At 35.9% G+C, this 18,493-nt stretch overlaps 2 protein-coding genes across 4 annotated transcripts in view; one reads left to right on the forward strand and one right to left on the reverse strand.

The window, feature by feature from the left end:
* Positions 1 to 18,493, forward strand: part of SEC24B (SEC24 homolog B, COPII coat complex component) — a 553,630-nt gene that overhangs the window by 171,410 nt on the left and 363,727 nt on the right. The window lies entirely within an intron of this gene.
* Positions 1 to 18,493, reverse strand: part of SMARCAD1 (SWI/SNF-related, matrix-associated actin-dependent regulator of chromatin, subfamily a, containing DEAD/H box 1) — a 44,920-nt gene that overhangs the window by 15,152 nt on the left and 11,275 nt on the right. For all 3 annotated transcript variants that reach the window (XM_052681766.1, XM_052681765.1, XM_052681764.1), the window contains exons 4-12: positions 17,679 to 17,856; positions 15,619 to 15,682; positions 12,097 to 12,185; positions 10,449 to 10,538; positions 9,882 to 9,966; positions 7,729 to 8,120; positions 2,884 to 3,086; positions 1,979 to 2,069; positions 757 to 856 (exon numbers count right to left, since the gene is read on the reverse strand). In XM_052681766.1, the coding sequence (XP_052537726.1) occupies positions 757 to 856; positions 1,979 to 2,069; positions 2,884 to 3,086; positions 7,729 to 8,120; positions 9,882 to 9,966; positions 10,449 to 10,538; positions 12,097 to 12,185; positions 15,619 to 15,682; positions 17,679 to 17,856 (1,292 nt within the window). The remainder of the gene's footprint in view (positions 1 to 756; positions 857 to 1,978; positions 2,070 to 2,883; positions 3,087 to 7,728; positions 8,121 to 9,881; positions 9,967 to 10,448; positions 10,539 to 12,096; positions 12,186 to 15,618; positions 15,683 to 17,678; positions 17,857 to 18,493) is intronic.

The following is an 18,493-nucleotide window of genomic DNA, read 5'->3' on the forward strand; positions in this document are numbered from 1 at the left end:
ATGCATTTTTTGAGTTACTTAAAAAAAAAAACCTGAGTTTTAAAAGCATATTGATAATGGCATTTTCAAACAGATCTGACTGAAACCTTTTTTGATATGTTAGCAGTGTAAGATATGTATTGGCTTCAAAAATTAAGAGCAGTAATCCTAATCAAAATTGCTACTTTCTCTTTTCCATAGTCTTTCAGTAAATCCAATTTAACTCCAAAGGACTAGTTTATCCTAAAATTCGTCAGCCTTGCTAAAGTACTTCATTCCACTATATTCTTTGCACTTTTAATTGATCTCTCATTAAACAATCAAAATACAAAATTAAAACACACCATTTGTCTCATCATTTTAGGATTTTGATCTGCTTTAAAAATACTGCATGAATCAAGGAGGAAAAAGGCACTGAATGTTTTGAATGCAATAAAAATTGTATCTAAGCTCAGCCTGAAGATACAGAATTTCAGCCAATATTCAGTAAATAACAGACTTAACTAAACAAGTTCAAACTGTAACTGTCAAGCAGCATTATTTTTTGTGAATCACACACTATATTAAAGAAATCCATGTAAGGTCTAATTAATTTATAACAAGCATACTTGCACTACACTTTGCATTCCGCTTCAAATTCCTTGAGGAGCTGAAAAGCATTGTGAGAAAACACAGATTTCTTTCTTTAAATTGTTATCCTAATTTTAATAGCCCATCCACAATTTCTCTCCTTTTCCTTTTTTTAAAAGTCAAGTAACTTCAATACTTGCAACTTACCCAGTGTTGAAGCTGGCACAACTATCAAATGTGGACCACTATCACCTTCTTGATAGATATGGGCCAGAAATGCAATAGCTTGAATTGTTTTTCCTAAGCCCTACAAGAATACAAATCCATTTAAACAAAATTTAGTCTCCAGAATGCAACTGCTTCATACTACTGAGATGTTTACAACATAATCAGTGATAACTGAAGACTACAGATCTGCATAGAACAATCATTCTGTTAAACAGCATTGTTTTCAGAAGATGATTCTTTCAGTCATCGTTAATTCCCTTTTCAGCTCGATATTTGAGCATCAGTGATTCACCTACTTCATTTACAAAGTTTTTCATTTCAGTTCAGATCATCAAAGCTTTAAGAAACTGAGATTCTGACAACAACTCATTTAGAAACTAATCATTTCTTTCAATAAGAACCAATCACGCAACTAACTCTAGCTGCTTCTGAAGTGGGATTTAATATGGAAATCACATTTGTTTGCAGTAGGCTTACATTTCTGCCAACGTTTACTCACCTGTCTTTTATACCATGGATTTAAAGGTTTAATCTTAGCTACCAGAAAATTTTCTTGAGGTCATGCTTACTGCCATAAAAAGTATGGAAGAAACTCTGTCTTAGTGGAGCAAACCAATTCATTTGTTCACATTAAGTCACAAGATGAAAAGCAACTAGCACTCAAAACCTCAAATCTGTAAAATTTCCTGGTTTTAATCCTGTTAGAAAATTTATGACGGGTATATTGACAATAGATGGTTAAAATTCTGGAGAAGCAGGAAGTGCTTGCATTGCTTTTTTTGTATTGTTACCTATCAATTTTGGAACTGACAGAGAAAGGGTGAAGAAATGGGCTTACTACAGCTCAGCGTGGTCAAGAAGAGTTAATTTTCTGTTTAATTGCACAGAGCTATAAAAATGAATAGTTCAAGAATTATCTGTTGTGTTACAAATTGGTTTAATTACATCAGGAGACCATATGACTTGTAATTATCACTACCTATGAATCTCAATTTATCTTGAACTTTCAAATTGAGAAAAAGAGCTTAGCAGATACTGATATTGAAAAAGATGCAAAAACATGTGAAGAATTTGTTTGTGATTTGAATTGTACTAGCTAAAATGTTTTCCTTTATTTTTTTTTTTTGAAGTCCATATCAGATTATAACTAAGATATCTCCAATACTTCTAACAACTGTCAAATAGTCAGTTTCATACTTACCATTTCATCAGCCAAAATACCATTCAGTCCATGTTTATGAAGAAGTGCTAACCAGTTTAAACCAATCTTCTGGTATGGCTTGAGTTCCAAACTTGAAAAAAGAAAACAGAAGAATATCAGCTTTACCATGTTGCTGTCTTTAGTTTATCTATCTATGAAACATTTTTAAACTTATGTTTATCACAGTACAGAATGTTTAACATTGCTTGTATTTTAATCCACTCCAAATCTCCTGGTGTAGTGAAAATGCACCTCCAACTCCATGTCACCAGTCAGCTGAATATCAGAAAGCATTTCTGAACTAAGCAGTGTGCTGGAATTCTTATACATGTTGACCAATCATAAATGAATATTACAATGAATTTCTTACTTTTAAATCAGTGATTGATAAACATTTAAAAACAGTTACACAATCAGTGTTTTTTAGAATATACAATTAATTAAATATTATTGATGATAGTGAAACCAACAACAAAAAAACATACAATCCACAAAGCATTCATGACCAATTCCCCTTCTTCTGTTTTGAAACCAAAGAAAATTATTTTGGCATCCTTGATGTATAAGGATCTCCTTTAGAGTGGTGGTTGTGGTTTTGTCACTTTTTTATCTAAAAGAAAAACAGAACAACTTGGGATCCCAGCACTCAAAACTCTACATTTATAACTGAACTGTTTTATCACTGTGTTGCATTCACAATCCTCCTCACCAGCTTTCCTGATGGACTTGAAAATATTTATTGCATTCCCTCAAGCACTGCACGTGCATCACTGTGTAGATCCCCAAGATCTGATGAGTGAGACTTACAGTTGCACTTTCACAGGGAACAATACTGAAAATCCTGGAGTTCAAACACAGCTTATTATCTAAGACTCCTTGAAACATAAAAATAAAATAAAATATACCTCTGGTTCAGAATGGAGGGTTGCTCAATGTTCCATTTGCATCCTCCATCTTCAGTAATCTTGGTTACTTGTTTTGTCAGTTTATTTGAAATTTCTTCACATTTATTCATGAGCTTGAGAACCACATCTCTCTCCTTCAGCAGGGTCTTGCAGTTCCACACGATATCTTCTGACAAGCCAGCAGTCTTAGTTATTTTTGAAAACTACAAAAAATATTTTAAAAATACTGTGAATAGTCTGTTAATGGGAAGCAGAAGATCAAATGCTGATTCACGACTCTCAGCATTGTACCTATCATCCTTCTGTTCACAAAGCTTTATAAAGCTGTACTGCCAGATGCTTTCAGCAAGTTTCTCCCTAATTTTACTTAAAATTGACAGAGCAAAAGCACTTTGCTTTGTGTAGCTGCTGCAAGTCCCTGTCCACCCACAGCGTACAAAAGATTAATACAGAACAGCTTTAGTTATCTTTGGCTGTGCCACTCTTCCGAAATCTGACTTAATCTCCATGTAGGTACCTGATAAAAGTTCAGAAAAAGATGTTAAATTTAACCCAAGACTTAAACAGATTCTCCTAGAATTCCTTTCTTAAGTGAAAACAGATCACAGAATTATCATACGTTAACAGATCAATACCTCAGAGTAAAAAAGCAAAATAAATTAAATTGGACTGTACTTGGTTTGACTCTAAAAAACTCCTGTGACAGCGATGCCCTCTGCTGACAGTTCTCAGTCACAGTTTCTGGGTTTTTTGTTTGTTTGTTTCAGGTTTTGCTTATTTTAAACAAAATCCATAAAGTTTTTCAATAGTCATAGGTTAAACCAGGCTAAGGCACACATGTCAACACAGGCAAAAAAAGCAGACACCCTTTAATAAGGAGTTGCAAAGAACATGATTTTCAATAGGCGATTAGGAAATTTCAACATTTGTTTTGGTGCCTAAAGCTTCAGTTGGCATAAACATAAATCCTGTAATCTATAAATAAATGTGTGCAGAATTAAGCCATCTGTATTAAAAAAAAGTTGAATTACTTCATGTCAGCACATTAACATTCATCTCCAAGTTACAACAAGAAACGCTCCAGCCACTGGTTTACATGTGGAAAAACAGAGTTGTGCTGTCACTTAGAACACAAGTAGATTCATGGATGGCCTCTGCATTACCAGAGACTCTCAGTCCTGTAACTGCATGAATTTTTCAAAAGAGGTCCAAAACTCTGAGGCTATCACAGATACAATCTTCTTGAAGAAACATCCTGTAGGAGGGTCGAGCCAAAGCCCGAGTAACACCACGCTGACACAGCCTGCTCCAGTTCACTCTAGTACACTTAAAGTGAAGTGATTCAGGATTCCACTTTACTGCCTTGCCTCATCCTTGATAAACAAACCCCAACTCTATTTTTAGCAGTGTCTACTTCTAACCTCACACATCTGCTGTTTCCACTCAGTTTCTTCTTGTGGAAGATTTCTGGATTTGTATATACTTTTTTTTTTTTTTTTGCTAGTTTGAGTTTTGTAAGAGTTTACAAATGTAGAGGCAAGCAGAATAAAAAAATGACAATACAGCTGGAGCTCCCATCTCTTAGAGGGTCCTAGCTCATCCAGTATTGCAGTGTACAGAACGCAATAGACAAGCCCGTCTTTTTGCAGAAAGTAAGAACTAAAACAGAGAAACAAACTATATACACTATGCCTATACTTCCACATAGTGTTTTGTGTTTAACCTCCATTAACTCCTTAAGAATCTTCAGGTGTTGTTTTGTCTTTTTTTTTTGCTGTTCTTGTTGTTGTTTTCTTTTGAAAGATGCAGGCATCATTTAATTCACATGAGATCATTAATATCAAAAGAGATGGCTTGCTTTGTGACTCAACAATACCACTGTGATTGAGAGAAATGAGAGGTAAAAACAAAAATGCATCATAGATTGTTTGGGTTGGAAAAGACCCTTAAAATCATCAAGTTCCTACCCCTCTGCTAAAGGCAGGGACATGTCCCATTGACCAAGTTGCTCAAAGCCCCATCCAGCCTGGCCTTGAACATGTCCAGGGAGGGAGCATCCACAAACTCACTGGGCAACCTGTTCCAGCATCTCAAGCACTCAAGTATATGACAGAACAAGAAACACCAAGCCCTCAAAAGGCTCAGCTCAGCTTTTTCCAGACTTTTTAACTAGTCTTGGACACGTTCTTTGTCCCTCTCTCACTCCAACACTTGATACTATATGGGTGTTTTGGTTACACAATTGCAGTTCACAACTTATTTTCTGAGGAAACAGCAGAGCTTTTGTTTCCAATATGGACCAGTTAGGAGAAGAGGACGCAAACTAATTCATCACCAACAAGTTTTTTAGAATAAGGGAGAGGAGGAAAGGCACTGTGTGCCCATAAGTGCCACCATTTAAAAAAGAAAAAAGTAAACCACACGGTAGCATACTACCGTGACAGGAGCCACACTGAGCAGCGCTCCAGTGGCTGCCAACATTCCTCAATACTCCTCCCACTCTTTGCTCCCAGTTCCCACAAGTCCTATTGCTGTTGACAGCCATTCACCTTGTCTATCCCATAACCCATCTGCCTCTCTTGCATTATACCCCCAATTCTCATTCCAGGAGATGCACAACTACTGGCTCCTCAACATCACTAATTTCAGCTTCACAGTCCTTTAACTATAAATCCATGTTTTGTCTTGGTTCTACTTCTTGTGATCTTTTGTGAAGACAAGTACCAGAAGACTCAAATACGTGCTTTTTAGGATCGTGTATCCCAATATATGATGCTCCTACCTACTCTCTTTAAGTGCATAGTGTATTCAACGCGAGGTCACAAGTACTTGTCCAAAGAGCAACTGATCTACAAATGAAGAAGCAGATAGCTAAATTCCCAAGGAAATACCCAAGCAGTGTCACCAAATCAAGTTAAACGTCTGCTTTCAAAATCCACTCAAAAACACAGTTAAGCAATTCCAAGAATTTTCAGCGATTTTATAACATTGAAATCCATCTGAAAACTTTAAAACCATCTGAATAAGTAACAGTCTTAGTGCAACTTAAAAATTTTTTCTAGAAAGAAAATGGTATTTTATTTTAAGTTTTCCTGGAAGAAGCCATTTAATTTATGGAGAGGTAGGCTTTCCTGTTAATACCATCTATCTTCACCTCAGCTGAGAGCTCTAAGATCTTTCTCAGTTCTCCTGAAGAAAAGTAACATCATCTAGTTGTTGTTACAAAAGTAAAAGCTTCAGGTACCTTCATATTAAAGGAAAAAAAAAAAAAAAAACTCTTAAAAATAAACCAATTTCTTTAAACACTAAAACAACCAACTCTCTACATTATTCTACCACTCCATTAGCATGTAGGAGAGAAAAAAATGCTGGGCCACTGTGCTACTGGATCATTATAAAAAATTAAGTAACACTGACATTAAACATCTGCTAAAATCTGCTGCAAATCATTTCTACTCCAGGCAAGTATTCACAATACTACATAAACACGCAGCTGCTGACAGCAGCAACCTTTAGGAAAAAAAGATTTTGAACACAAACAGGCCCATACAGTTTTTCTGTTAAATATTTTACACAGAGAAAAAGAGAACAGCCCTGTAGCAAATATTTCTGCAAAGAATTAAGCTCAGGCAAAACCCAACAAGTTTTGAAAGGAATTGCCATATGACAGATGTTCTGTAAGAAGCCAAAGGCTTGAGGCAAAACGGATTTCTTTTGCAAAATATCTGTGCCTCTCTTTTTTTTTCCAAAGATCCTTCTCTTATCTCCCCCTTTTGCAATACAACGTACAAACATGATTTTGTTTTCTTAAAAGTTTCTTTATCAACTCTTACCGTTTTGTGGTAAGACGGTTTATGCAGCAAATAATACGTTATTGTTTTAGGAATATTGATGAAATCACATTCTATTCTTAAAATAATACACAAGCACATCTTTATACATCGATAGGGATGGTTTCAGAACACTTACTGATGAAAAATAACCATATCAGTTACTCTTTAAGAGGGCCTACACAGAGTTATTGCCTTAAAATCCAAAGCACTAATAACTTAACCAAGACAGTCTGCTGTAAAGCACTCTGGATTTCTTATTAAAACACTGCTTCTATCTGGTCTGATGTCTTGCAGTTAACTGAAATGCATGAAAGGTGAAGGCAACAAGCAGCCCATGGGAAACATTTCAAAGTAACATCCCAGTGACAATAGATAATCTACTTACCAAGCGCTACTGCTTTCCCTTCTTTAGTGGATTGTGGTTTATCCTTCTGATGCTTTACCTTTATTAACAAAAACACCGCAGTTTCCCCCACTAAAAAAAAATGGCTGCACTGCTTAGCCAGCAAAACCATGCTAGAAACTAAGCTGCAGTAGAATGAAAAAAAAAAAAGAGCAGAAGAGAGACGACAACTGCTTCTTGTATGAGACTAAAAATAATCATGCTGGTATCTTAAGTAATGGAACTACCCTTGAGGAGGCTGCAGTAAAAGTTCTGCCACATTCTTGTCTTCTTCATGGGTTTTCAGCTAAAGCAGCTCAGAACAGGCTAGTAAACACCTCCTTCCTAAATGAAAGCTCTTATTTCTCCTACTGCAGTGAAATCAACCAAGTTTCTATGCTAAAAAGTGAGTGGCAGTAATGTCAGCCAATCAGCTTGAGTTTTTCAGCAAAATCACCCCTTAATTCATTCAAAATTAGGTCATATGACACTGTTTGAAATGCTATTGGCTTACAATGAACATAGCATTTTAGCCTAATCAGGCTAAGGCCACCCATCTATGCCTCTCTAGACCTAAGACACCTTGACTCTAGGCATGCTGGGGATGTTAAAACAAGAATGCAGACTTACCAGGGCTTCCCAACTATTAAAGGGCCGGAGCGCTATTATCTTCTGAACCTTTTTCTCAGAACACTGGGGAATCATAGTGAGTTCAGATGGAGAAGCATCTTGCAGGAAGCCTAGGATTTTATTTTTGTATACACCTTCTACCACTTCATCGCCACTGCCATAGTCCTCGTCAAGAGAGCTACCACCATCTTCAGCAGCTGACTCATCCTCTGAGTCCTGTACTTCTGTTTTAGTGCTCCAAACATTTGCTTTGGCTTTATGCTTTTTCCTAAGGCAGTTCTGCTCTTTCCCAGAAAATTTCCGTTTCTGCTGCACTTTCTTCTTATCACTTCTGCTATTTGCAGAGACTTTGGTCCAGTCAGAAACTTCACTTTGGGAAGGATATTCCACACCTACAGATGTGATATAGAGAAGGCAACAAGTCAGTATGTATTTGTTAAGGGCAAATAAAAACTCCCATGTTCTTCCAAAATAACATTTTGCATTAAAATATTAGAACTGTGTTTCATATCAACACACAATGCCTCAACAAGAAGTCTTACCAAAAGAAGAAAAACAGCAGTAAATACCATTCCATCCTGTTTGAAACATGAACAATATCAACTATGATTGGGTGAACACTTAATTTTTACACTGCTCAAATATTATAACTGTTTTTTTAAAACTATCTTAGAATGAGCAAGTAGGCGTCATACATGTGAGCTGCAGAAGCTGTGAGGTAAGAGTCACAGAATTACCAAGGTTGGAAAAGACCTTCCAGATCATCCAGCCCAACCATCCACCTATCACTAATAGCACTCACTAAACCATGTCCCTCAACACAAAATCCAAACATTTCTTGAAGTCTCCAGGGTCAGTGACTCCACCACCTCCCTGGGCAGCCCACTCCAGTGCTTGACCACACTTTCAGAAAAGTAGCAGCCTTCTACAAGTTTAAGAGTTCTGGTAATACTGCTGGAATGAGACACTGGTCCCACTCTGCCCAACTGCCAATAAATGAGTTCTGCTAAGTTCAGTAAACAAGCCTACTTTCATACACAGAAGTATAAATTCTTTTCCATTTTATTGCACCTCAGTACAGCATTAAAGATGGGATAAGACAAAAACACACAACTGGTAAAAAAAACTGGAAGAACAACATATTGTCAACTGCAAGAACTCTACTAACTTGAACTAAAATACAAATTATTTAGCTCTAAGAAAACATTTTCAGAAGGATTTGTATTCTGTGGGCTTCCCCCCCTCTTTGCATGTCACATGCACTGCATTCTCTCCTGCCCAGTGCCAGCTTTCTACTTAGTCACTCCAATCCCCAAGCTTTTTCTTCTCTTTATTGAGAAGGTAAGGAACCAACTTTTGCATGCTGATAGCACTCCCTCCTCTTAAGAATTAAGAATAGAATTAAGAATACAATTCTAATCCCAAGAATACTGAAGGAGCTGATATAGCATTTCTGACAGCTGTGTAACACCGAAGTTATCAACTCAATAAATAGTATTTAAGGTCTCATGCACAGATCTTCCTGGGGTTATAGATTTTGCTCTGCACCACAATTAATGAACTGGTATGCATTGTAATAAGTAATAAAAGCTGGTATGTGTTAAATAATTTAATGGTTTAAATTATTTAATACATGTATTATTTTATTTTAACAATATAATTATTATTTAAATAACAATTAATATAATTATTTTACATATATATATACATATACATTTTTACACTACAGTATATTTTAAAAAGATGCAAGTATTGGCCATTACTGATTAACAAATTACTCAAGTTAAAAGAAAAAGCAAGCAAGCAGGATGGGAACAACTGACAGCTTTAATACATTTCAGAATATATTTTATGATATAGAAAATTGCAAACTCATAAGTAAGTCTATATTAGCAAGGCAAAGATACTAATCTCTACATCTATAGAGAAAAAGGTTAAAATATATATATATATATATATACTGTAAAGTAGAGAAATATCCAGTTTCCTTCTTTTACCTCTACTCTCCTCCCCGCAGTACTATTTTCAAATATTAATTCAAGTTTCAAGATGTAGTGCAGCCAGGGTCATTACTGCTGGACATGAGGAAAGATTTACAGTGCAAGCCTGTTTGCTTTATCTTGGGATAAAATGGATTATAAATCTGTCTTTACCATCACTGCCTCCTGCAAAAACTCTCAGGGCCTCTCGTGCTTCATGAAGCACCCAGTTATGTTCCCGAAGTACATCTCTCAGTTCCTAGAAAACAAGAAATTTTGCTTTATGGTAAGGTAACCAGATATTGGAATTCTATATATAGTGACATTGAGGCACTAACACTTACTTTCAATTGCAGAAGTCAAATAACCACCCCCAACCCCACTAAGTGTGAGGATTCAAAAGAGAAGAAATCAAAAGTAGAAAGCCTTTTGGTTTACTTTTATACCCTCAGTTTATACAGACCTGCACTCCATTTTTTTGGAAGGCTAGGAACAAGCAAGCCAGGCTTGCCAGCAGGACCAAAATACTAAGACAAAAAGTACCATTTAGCCTTCATTATCTCCAGCTGCTCTCACTTCAGGGCAAAATACACTCCAAAAGCAGGAACAGTGAAGACCTTCCTACCCCAGGCTCCTTCTGAAAGTGCGGCTGGTGTAAGGATTGTTTCATTAGGACTTCAAGAACAGATACAGTGTTCTTCAGATATCAAAAGCTGATTTGCCACCAGGAGACAAACTCACCTCCTTATCCATGCTAGGGAATGTGTTTTGCAGCTTCTCTACAAGCATCTCTTGCTTCTCCCACTGTATTTCAGACTTTGACCCATCCAGCTATGTAAAACAAACAAACAAACAAACAAAAGAGGAAAATCAAACTGAACCAATACTGCTTACCTTTAACAAGCCACTCTAAACAAATAAAGCACTTAAGGCAAATCCAAATTGCAGAAATGATTTCTCATATATAAACAATACTCAAGGCTAAAACTTTCAAGAGTGTAGAAAGTCTCTGGTCACGACAGACTGGCATTCTTTACTTAGTTAGCATGTACCATGAGAAGCTGCACACCAAAACATAAATAACTTAAAGCACATAGCTTGCATTTCTTTAAAATGCAAGTTATAGTCTGCAGTGATTCCGCGTGATACTTAAGGCAGGAGGCAATAGTATTAACATTCAAGAGGTACACAGTTAGTAAATTATCTTAAATGACTGCTGTATTTAACCTACCAGAATCTATAGATGTGTCAATTGGAGTGTTATATGAAGATCTATATATAAAAACCAATTTACAAAAACTGTGTACCAGAGCCATTAAGTCACACAAAAACCTGGCAATATGTTTTCATCTATATTAGCTACACTAACAGCTACTGTAAAATGGGAAATAAAAGGGAGGCTCCTTATGAACAAGTGCCAAAGCTTCTGTTATGCCACAATCCGTTCTGTTTTGTACTCAGCACAAAGAATTATGCAAGTGTCTTCCATGAATGCAAAGTGTTTACCAATCTACATACCTACAGCAGAGATGCCAACATGTCTGATACATATTTACTTAGCTGAATTACACTATCTGCTGGAAGAACATAAACCAGATCACTCAAAATTACTCCAGGTGACAGAGGACATAGTTCCTACCCTCATTGAACCTACAGTATCAGTAAGGGTAGAGCTATGGTCAGCACAAAAATTGGACCTCTCTGTTTTATTCTGATGGAAGACAAAATTTAGTTACATTTCAATGCAGACATAATTGTTCATTCTTCATACAGCCTTTAGTCTGTAATGTAAAATCCCCATTCTCAAATATTTTCCCATGTTTTCCAGCAATGCATCAATGGTCTAATGATAGTACTGTTGGATTGTAATACCAAACTGAATGTGCCAGGATCATTTACACAGTTCCTATTTACAAGCACATCTCAAAGTAACCATTCCTTTTAACATAACCAATTCACTCTTCTCCATAAGCCATCGTTCTTTCCTAACCAAAATGATTCTATGATTCAATCACTCCTATAACATAGGGCAACAGTAACACCAGATATTGAACTCTACCTATTTGAGGAAAAATAAGGAATGATCTGATGAGGCAAGCTGCCTTATAGTTTTAAACTCTCACTGATGTTCACAAGAATTGGCACATACTGCTGCTTGTCATCAAGTTCAACCACAAAAGCAACAGCAATGCACATACACTGAAGATTAAAACAAGTAATTTTTGGCATCACCAAAAACAATGAAGCAGAAAACTCATCCAGAAGGCCAGATTTGAATTTGATAGGATTTTCTGGTAACACTTAGCAACTTCATGCCACAACTGTCAGTGATAAAAGTCAGGCAGCTCCACTTACTTCATAGCGCTCAAACAGAACAAACAATACTTACATAATCAGCTTTTGGCTTTTTTGTCATATGCTTATCACTCTCTTTGCCATTTATATGAGAATCATTTAGTCTCCTTTTACGAGAGGCAGCTTTAAAATGGAGGTAAAAAAAAAAAAAAAGGAAATTACTTTCATTGTAAGTATTACTTTCAATTACTATCATATATAAGTAGGATCATTCAAACAACTGCTGTAGTAGTTACTTGTTAACAGCATATTTTTACTATTCTTCCGTAATCGTTTCTTACTACAGTCCATACATATTCAGAAATACCAAGCAAAGCAACTACTAAAAATGTATTTATTCACACATTTATGTATCCTTACATTTTCTGCAGTACTTTAGCAGTTAAACAAGCTGCTTCGACTTGCGTTTGCTTTTTTCCTTTTAATTGCAAAGCATGTTATGCGGGAGTTGAATAAAGACGCTTGCTGTCTTTTAAGCAGGAGTAGTTTTCACAACAGAAGATAATCCTATTTAAGCTGTATGCTATTGGAAAGTTAGTACCTAACCAAGGCTAAAATCCAACTGTGAGTTAGAGTTAGAATATTTACATCACTCCCCATCTGGAAGAGCTGATGACTGATTTTTGGCTCAGATGTTCACCAGAAAGGTTATTATCAAGAAGTTTTCAACATTAAATCAAAGCCTTTGAAAGTAAACTATGCATAGTAAGTCAGAGATAACTAATTATCAATGAGCATTAAATTACCTATGACTAGCTCACGTGAGTCAGAACTTTCTGAATATCTTTGGGTCTGGGTGATTATCAGAGATTATCATCTTAGCATTAAGATCTGTCCAGTCAGGTGCATTTTCAGTTGCCATTGTGCACAGCTCATAAAGTTAAAAAACACATTATTGCTGTTTCTCCACATTAGCTTGGGTTGAAGCAACAACTGTTCCTAGATGAATGCTCCCTTTTTACTATAGCCCAAAATATTTTAAATATTCCTAGTTGATGATCTGATTTATTACTGGCAGTCAACCTTTTTGGAAGATTACCAACAGAGCTCTGATGTCTTACATCAGCATCTGCAGCAAACCTCCCCTCCCACCTCCCAGACAGCCAAAGGACAGTCAGCAAACAAGCAGAGCTGATCTCACACACACACACACACACACACACACACACACACACACAGCAAACTTGCTTTCAAACCCTCAAACCCTTAAGACTATCTGAAATGTCAAAATAGTTTCAGTTGTGAAAAACAAAATACCTACTTATTTGTACTAACACACTTTTTTGTATGAAAATACTTTTCTAATAGACTCATTCACTCTCTCTGATGAGAAAGAGAGACATGGTATATAGACTAAACAAATTACCATTCTCAAAGAAACATCAGCAGTAACTGAATCGTCAGTAAATGAAGTACCTAGCAAGATCAAGGTACCTACTAGTGAGATTTTCCAAAGCATATGTGTTCTGTAGATCAATACAGATATACAGAAGATGCACAGCTCAAAAAGAATCCTGCAAACATGCTGGTGGACAAGAAGATGGCTCTCCTTCAGCATTCAGAGAACAATGCATTTCACTTCTCTGTCCTTCATTTAAACAATGTAGCCAGGAAAAAAAAACACTAGTAGCTCAAGACACAAATGCATCTTAGCCTTGTCTTATATCAAGGCTAGGGGCTGTCAGGTTGCTGTTGTGTAAAACACTAACAATTTAAGGAGTTATAACTGTTTACGATTAATCAGAACTGTATTCAAACTGATTAACTGCAGCCACAAACAGGGACCCATGCAATCCTCTCAGCCCTAAAAGCACACAGACCCCACATTAGAGTATTTCTAAGACCATCCTCCTTTGAAGTAAATAGCTGAATGACCATTGGTCTCCGGAGGAAAAATAAATATATAAAACTGATTCAGAGCAATTTGAGTGACAATTAAGCCACAGTGGAGGATCTGAATAACCATGACCTCAGGAATTCATTCACATAAAATTACGTAGAAATCCTTCTGTGGACTTCCAAAACTAACACATCTACAACTGAAAAATAATTTCCTGAAGAGATTCACTTTGCAAGCTACGCACAAATAACAATTGCTTCTTAGGCTAAGGAAGCATAGAACTGAGGGGATAAAGAAGCCCTGTGACTGCTAGACATGAATCATCATCAAAATGGAAGCAGAGTGCAAGGGGCCTGGACTTGATCTTGTCCTTCACTTCTCATCCAGTCAACACTTCGTAACAAGTAAATCATAAATCGACATGGATAAGCAGATGTTCAATAGCGTCTCCACTTAAAAAAAAAAAAAAATTGTATCCAAAATGAGATGATTTATACCATCATTTTCAGACATGCTCATTCTTAACTAAATATTTTTATATAACAGCTGTGATTGAAGAGAATTTTGTTGCCAAGATTCTTCTGTGGGCTTTCACATTGACAGCATGTGAAGCAGCACACAGACTAACACAAACATGTTGGACTTGATGATCCTTGTGGGTCCTTTCCAACTCCGGATAATTTTAGAATACAAAAAAGGCCAGAAGGGAGAGCCTAGATACCAGAAATTAAAGTGTTCTACGATAGCTGTTAAAAATCCTGGGAAGTGTATACAAATATCTGAAGATGAAAACATGGCAAGTACAACAGGAAGAACTATTATCATTTTTATACTATAAATCAAAAACCATCTATATTATAAATGAAGTACGACTGTGTTCTCCTCAGCACAAGCTTCCTAGAGACAATTTCCAAATCCATAGGATACGTCATGAAAAGACACATTCATTACATAAAACAAAAACCAAGCGAGATTAAAAGCAGCGCTGGACTTAAGTGATGTCAAAGAGAGAAACCTGAAGCGTGAAGTGATAACACATACTTACTGCTTTCTAAGCATTTCCACATCTTGGGGTTTTTTGATATCATCATGAGGCTGCACAAGTTCAGATGCAGAAAAAGAATGCCCTAAGCAAGCTGAGGGCTCAAAACACAGCTTGGGGGATGTTCTGATACAGAATTTGTCTAGTGTTTAAGACCAACAGTTCTTACTCAGAATTACAAGTACAGAAATCACTACGATAACAGTAACAGAGCTTGACACAAGATTTGACATAAGTTAGAAATAGTTACTTACTCCAGCATAATTCTTCACATCAGATTTCTCACGTGCAACATTTAGAACTACTATCTCTAACCTATTACAGTCCACCTCAACTTCTAAGTAAAGAAGGAAGCCATCAGTAACAACAAAAATCATTAAGGACACCAGTCTTCAACCAGCAATCCTGATCTACATAGAAGAAAAAACAAAACTTTTGTTCTATCTTTGAATTTTGCTGTATATCCACTTCTCGTTTCCCACTGTAAAGTCTGTAGTTTCAGTTCTGTGCTATTACAATAAACAAACAGAATACTTCTAATGCATGTTTTACCACTTTGCAAATACTACCCCCTGCACTCCCCTCAAGTTTACTTGGCAACTTTATTTACTAATTTGGCTGTAGTCTCTAAAGTGTTCCTCCTCCCCCTGCTTTAAAAAAAAAAAACAAGGTACCTTCATCATCGAATTTCAAACAAGCAGCTATCGCTTCATCCATGGAGCATGTTGATTTTACCAACTGAAAAAAAAAATCAGCTGCTAAGTGATAAGATTTAATCCATTTGAACAGAGAAAAACAATTATAAACAAGCAGGACTGAAATATATTTGGACAAATAAAAGCCAAAAAAACTTACACAAAAACACACATCAAAAAGACATGCATTGTAAAATCTAAAGCCAACACTTACAGGTCACTAAATTTTATGTATATTGAGTACAACTATATCAGCTGTATTTGGAAATATCTTATTTAAACCGTTTTCCAGTAGGTTTTTAAATCTCATTTATTACTGCCTCACCTCCCATCCTTCCTATTTCACAAATATGCCATGCAGGTTTGCTTGAACTGCTTTTTCCAAAACCCCTTCATTGTTACTATTACAAAGTCAGATGATCTAAAACGATCAATAGCTCAAGTTGGTAAGTTTGTACATGCTGTTGTGTCATAATGCTGACTTTTTAAGATTATGCACATGAAATTTAAATCATGCCTCCAAAAGGTTATCATCCTTGCAACTCTAGATTGTTCCTCCATGAACCTCTAATTTCAGAATATATAATTTCTACAAATTAATTGAATGTTGAGACTTGTAAGTGCTGCTTTTTCCAAGCGTCACAACTTCACCAGAAGCAAATGGTTTAACGGTTACAAACACACAAAAACCCTATGAATAAGGAAACCTGATTCCCATGCATCTATTCACATTTGTAAACAATGCCCTATAATTTTACTATAATAGCTATTTTAAAAGGTTTAGAATAGGTATTGCCCACAGTTTTTCTTTAGCAACATTCACCAGTCATGTAGGGTTTGTCAGGACAAGCTGACCCAGATCCTTCATGAACAAACAATAGATTTGCCCACTATTCCATCTTCCCTCAAGACTGTTGTAGTTACACGGAAAAAAGCTTGCACAGCCATTCTGTACTACAAAGTTCTCGATACAAAGAGCTATCTTATGCTCTCCTGAGAATAGATAACACCACTACAAACCACTACATAGTTAAAACCACTCATTAAGTTAGTCCTCACTGAAGCCACAAAACTGCATCAGACACACCATATAAGTGTCATTTCTAATTAGTTTCCAAGCTACAGTGAATCATGATCAACCTGTGCTTTAAATACATTCTATGTGGTAATTCTAACACCATACGCTCTGGATATTTGCAGCCTAATTTCTTCAAGAGAAAAAAAGTACATAAAACCCAAAGCGAAATTTGCAATCCCCTATTTCTTCCTCAGGCCTAAACTTAAAACTTGATCCAGAAAAAGGAAAAAAAAAAAAAATCTGTATTTTTTAAATGACATTTCAACTAGGAAAACTGACAGATTAATTTAAACACATTTGGCTTTGAAAACTAAAGTTATTGAAAAAATATCAGCCCTAAGAGGTAACATTCCTGAAGATACAGTAAAATTATCTTCAGTGCAGTACAATGTAATAAGTTATTGTAATACCATGATAAATTTGTGATGTATGTTGGAAAATAGCCAAGAGTATCTCAGCTTTATATGGCAGCACAATCATAAGAAATTATTATAATTTCAAACTTACTCTTTTTACCTCACTTTCATTTTAAGGGCTTTGAGTATTAAAGCTAAAGAAAGCAAGAGGGAAGTGTTTCAGCTATTGAATATGAAAACAATAATTTCATTAGTTCTGCACTCACTCAGTTAACTGCATTCCAAATGTTATCAGTAGCTACCAATCAAGATTGTTATAATAAGGTTGAACGTCAATATAAAATAAATAGAGAAATTTACTATACCCTAGAATTCAATGTTGAATTGTTTTTGTTTTTTTAACAAATATTCTTATACATACGTGCAGTTCAACAACAAAAAAATTGAAATCAACGTCCATCGTTGTTGTTCCCCTAAAACAAATACTTTCATACACGCTTTTGCTAATAAGAATCAAGGCTCTTCTCTGTTGTAACACCCAGAGTATAGGAATGCTGCCTGCAAAATAGTTATCAAAATAAATAAAAACAACAGAGAATTATTACTTGTAACAAATCCTTGTCACTCCTCTGAGGAAAAAGTTCCTTCAGTGTTTGTAGCTTTGCATTTCTGATGTCTTCCTCTGTATCTTCCTGCAAGTCAACTAGTTGGTCCCCATTGCTCATGTAAGCCGCCTGCTGTAGCTGATACACAGGCGGGTCATCCTCTGATGAGTCTTCTGAGCTATGATGTACGAGGGGCAGAGAAAGTATTAAAATTGCTGTTTCTTATATTTATTCTACCGGAGTGTCATTGTAAAAAGCAAACAAACAGGATCACATGAGCTGTAATTAATGTTATCAAAGGTTAGCTTATTCTAAAATATGCATTATCTTAAAAAGCTGCCAACCAGTAAGCACATAAAACATTTTTGTGGCTATATCTTCCGTTAGTGGTTGCAATAGGCAAACTGCATTACAATTTTGCAAATAATAGTAATATACTACTCATGCACTTATACCACCAAAAACCTGTCATAGGAAAAATGGTCATAACAAAGAATAACTCAAATTCAAACCATCAGTCTAGCCATAAGCTTCAAAGGTCAAATCAGCATAAACTTTAAAAAGCCTCAGAAAAATGGCATATTGAAATTCATTAGCACATTTCACATATTCCTGTCTTGAAAGTTCCCTTATAAACTGCATATAAAAAGAACACCAATTGAAATTGACATAGTAAAATTAATGACTCCATCTTTTCTTATCCAGGATTAACATCGAGATACTCATCAACAAAGCCAGAGTGCACACATAATCTCTTCTTAATCACATTATTCAAAACCACGAAGAAATGCTCATTTAATCACTCTATCATGTTT

Source organism: Tympanuchus pallidicinctus, unplaced genomic scaffold (genome assembly GCF_026119805.1).
Source record: "Tympanuchus pallidicinctus isolate F22 unplaced genomic scaffold, pur_lepc_1.0 scaffold2, whole genome shotgun sequence".
NCBI lineage: Eukaryota > Metazoa > Chordata > Aves > Galliformes > Phasianidae > Tympanuchus > Tympanuchus pallidicinctus.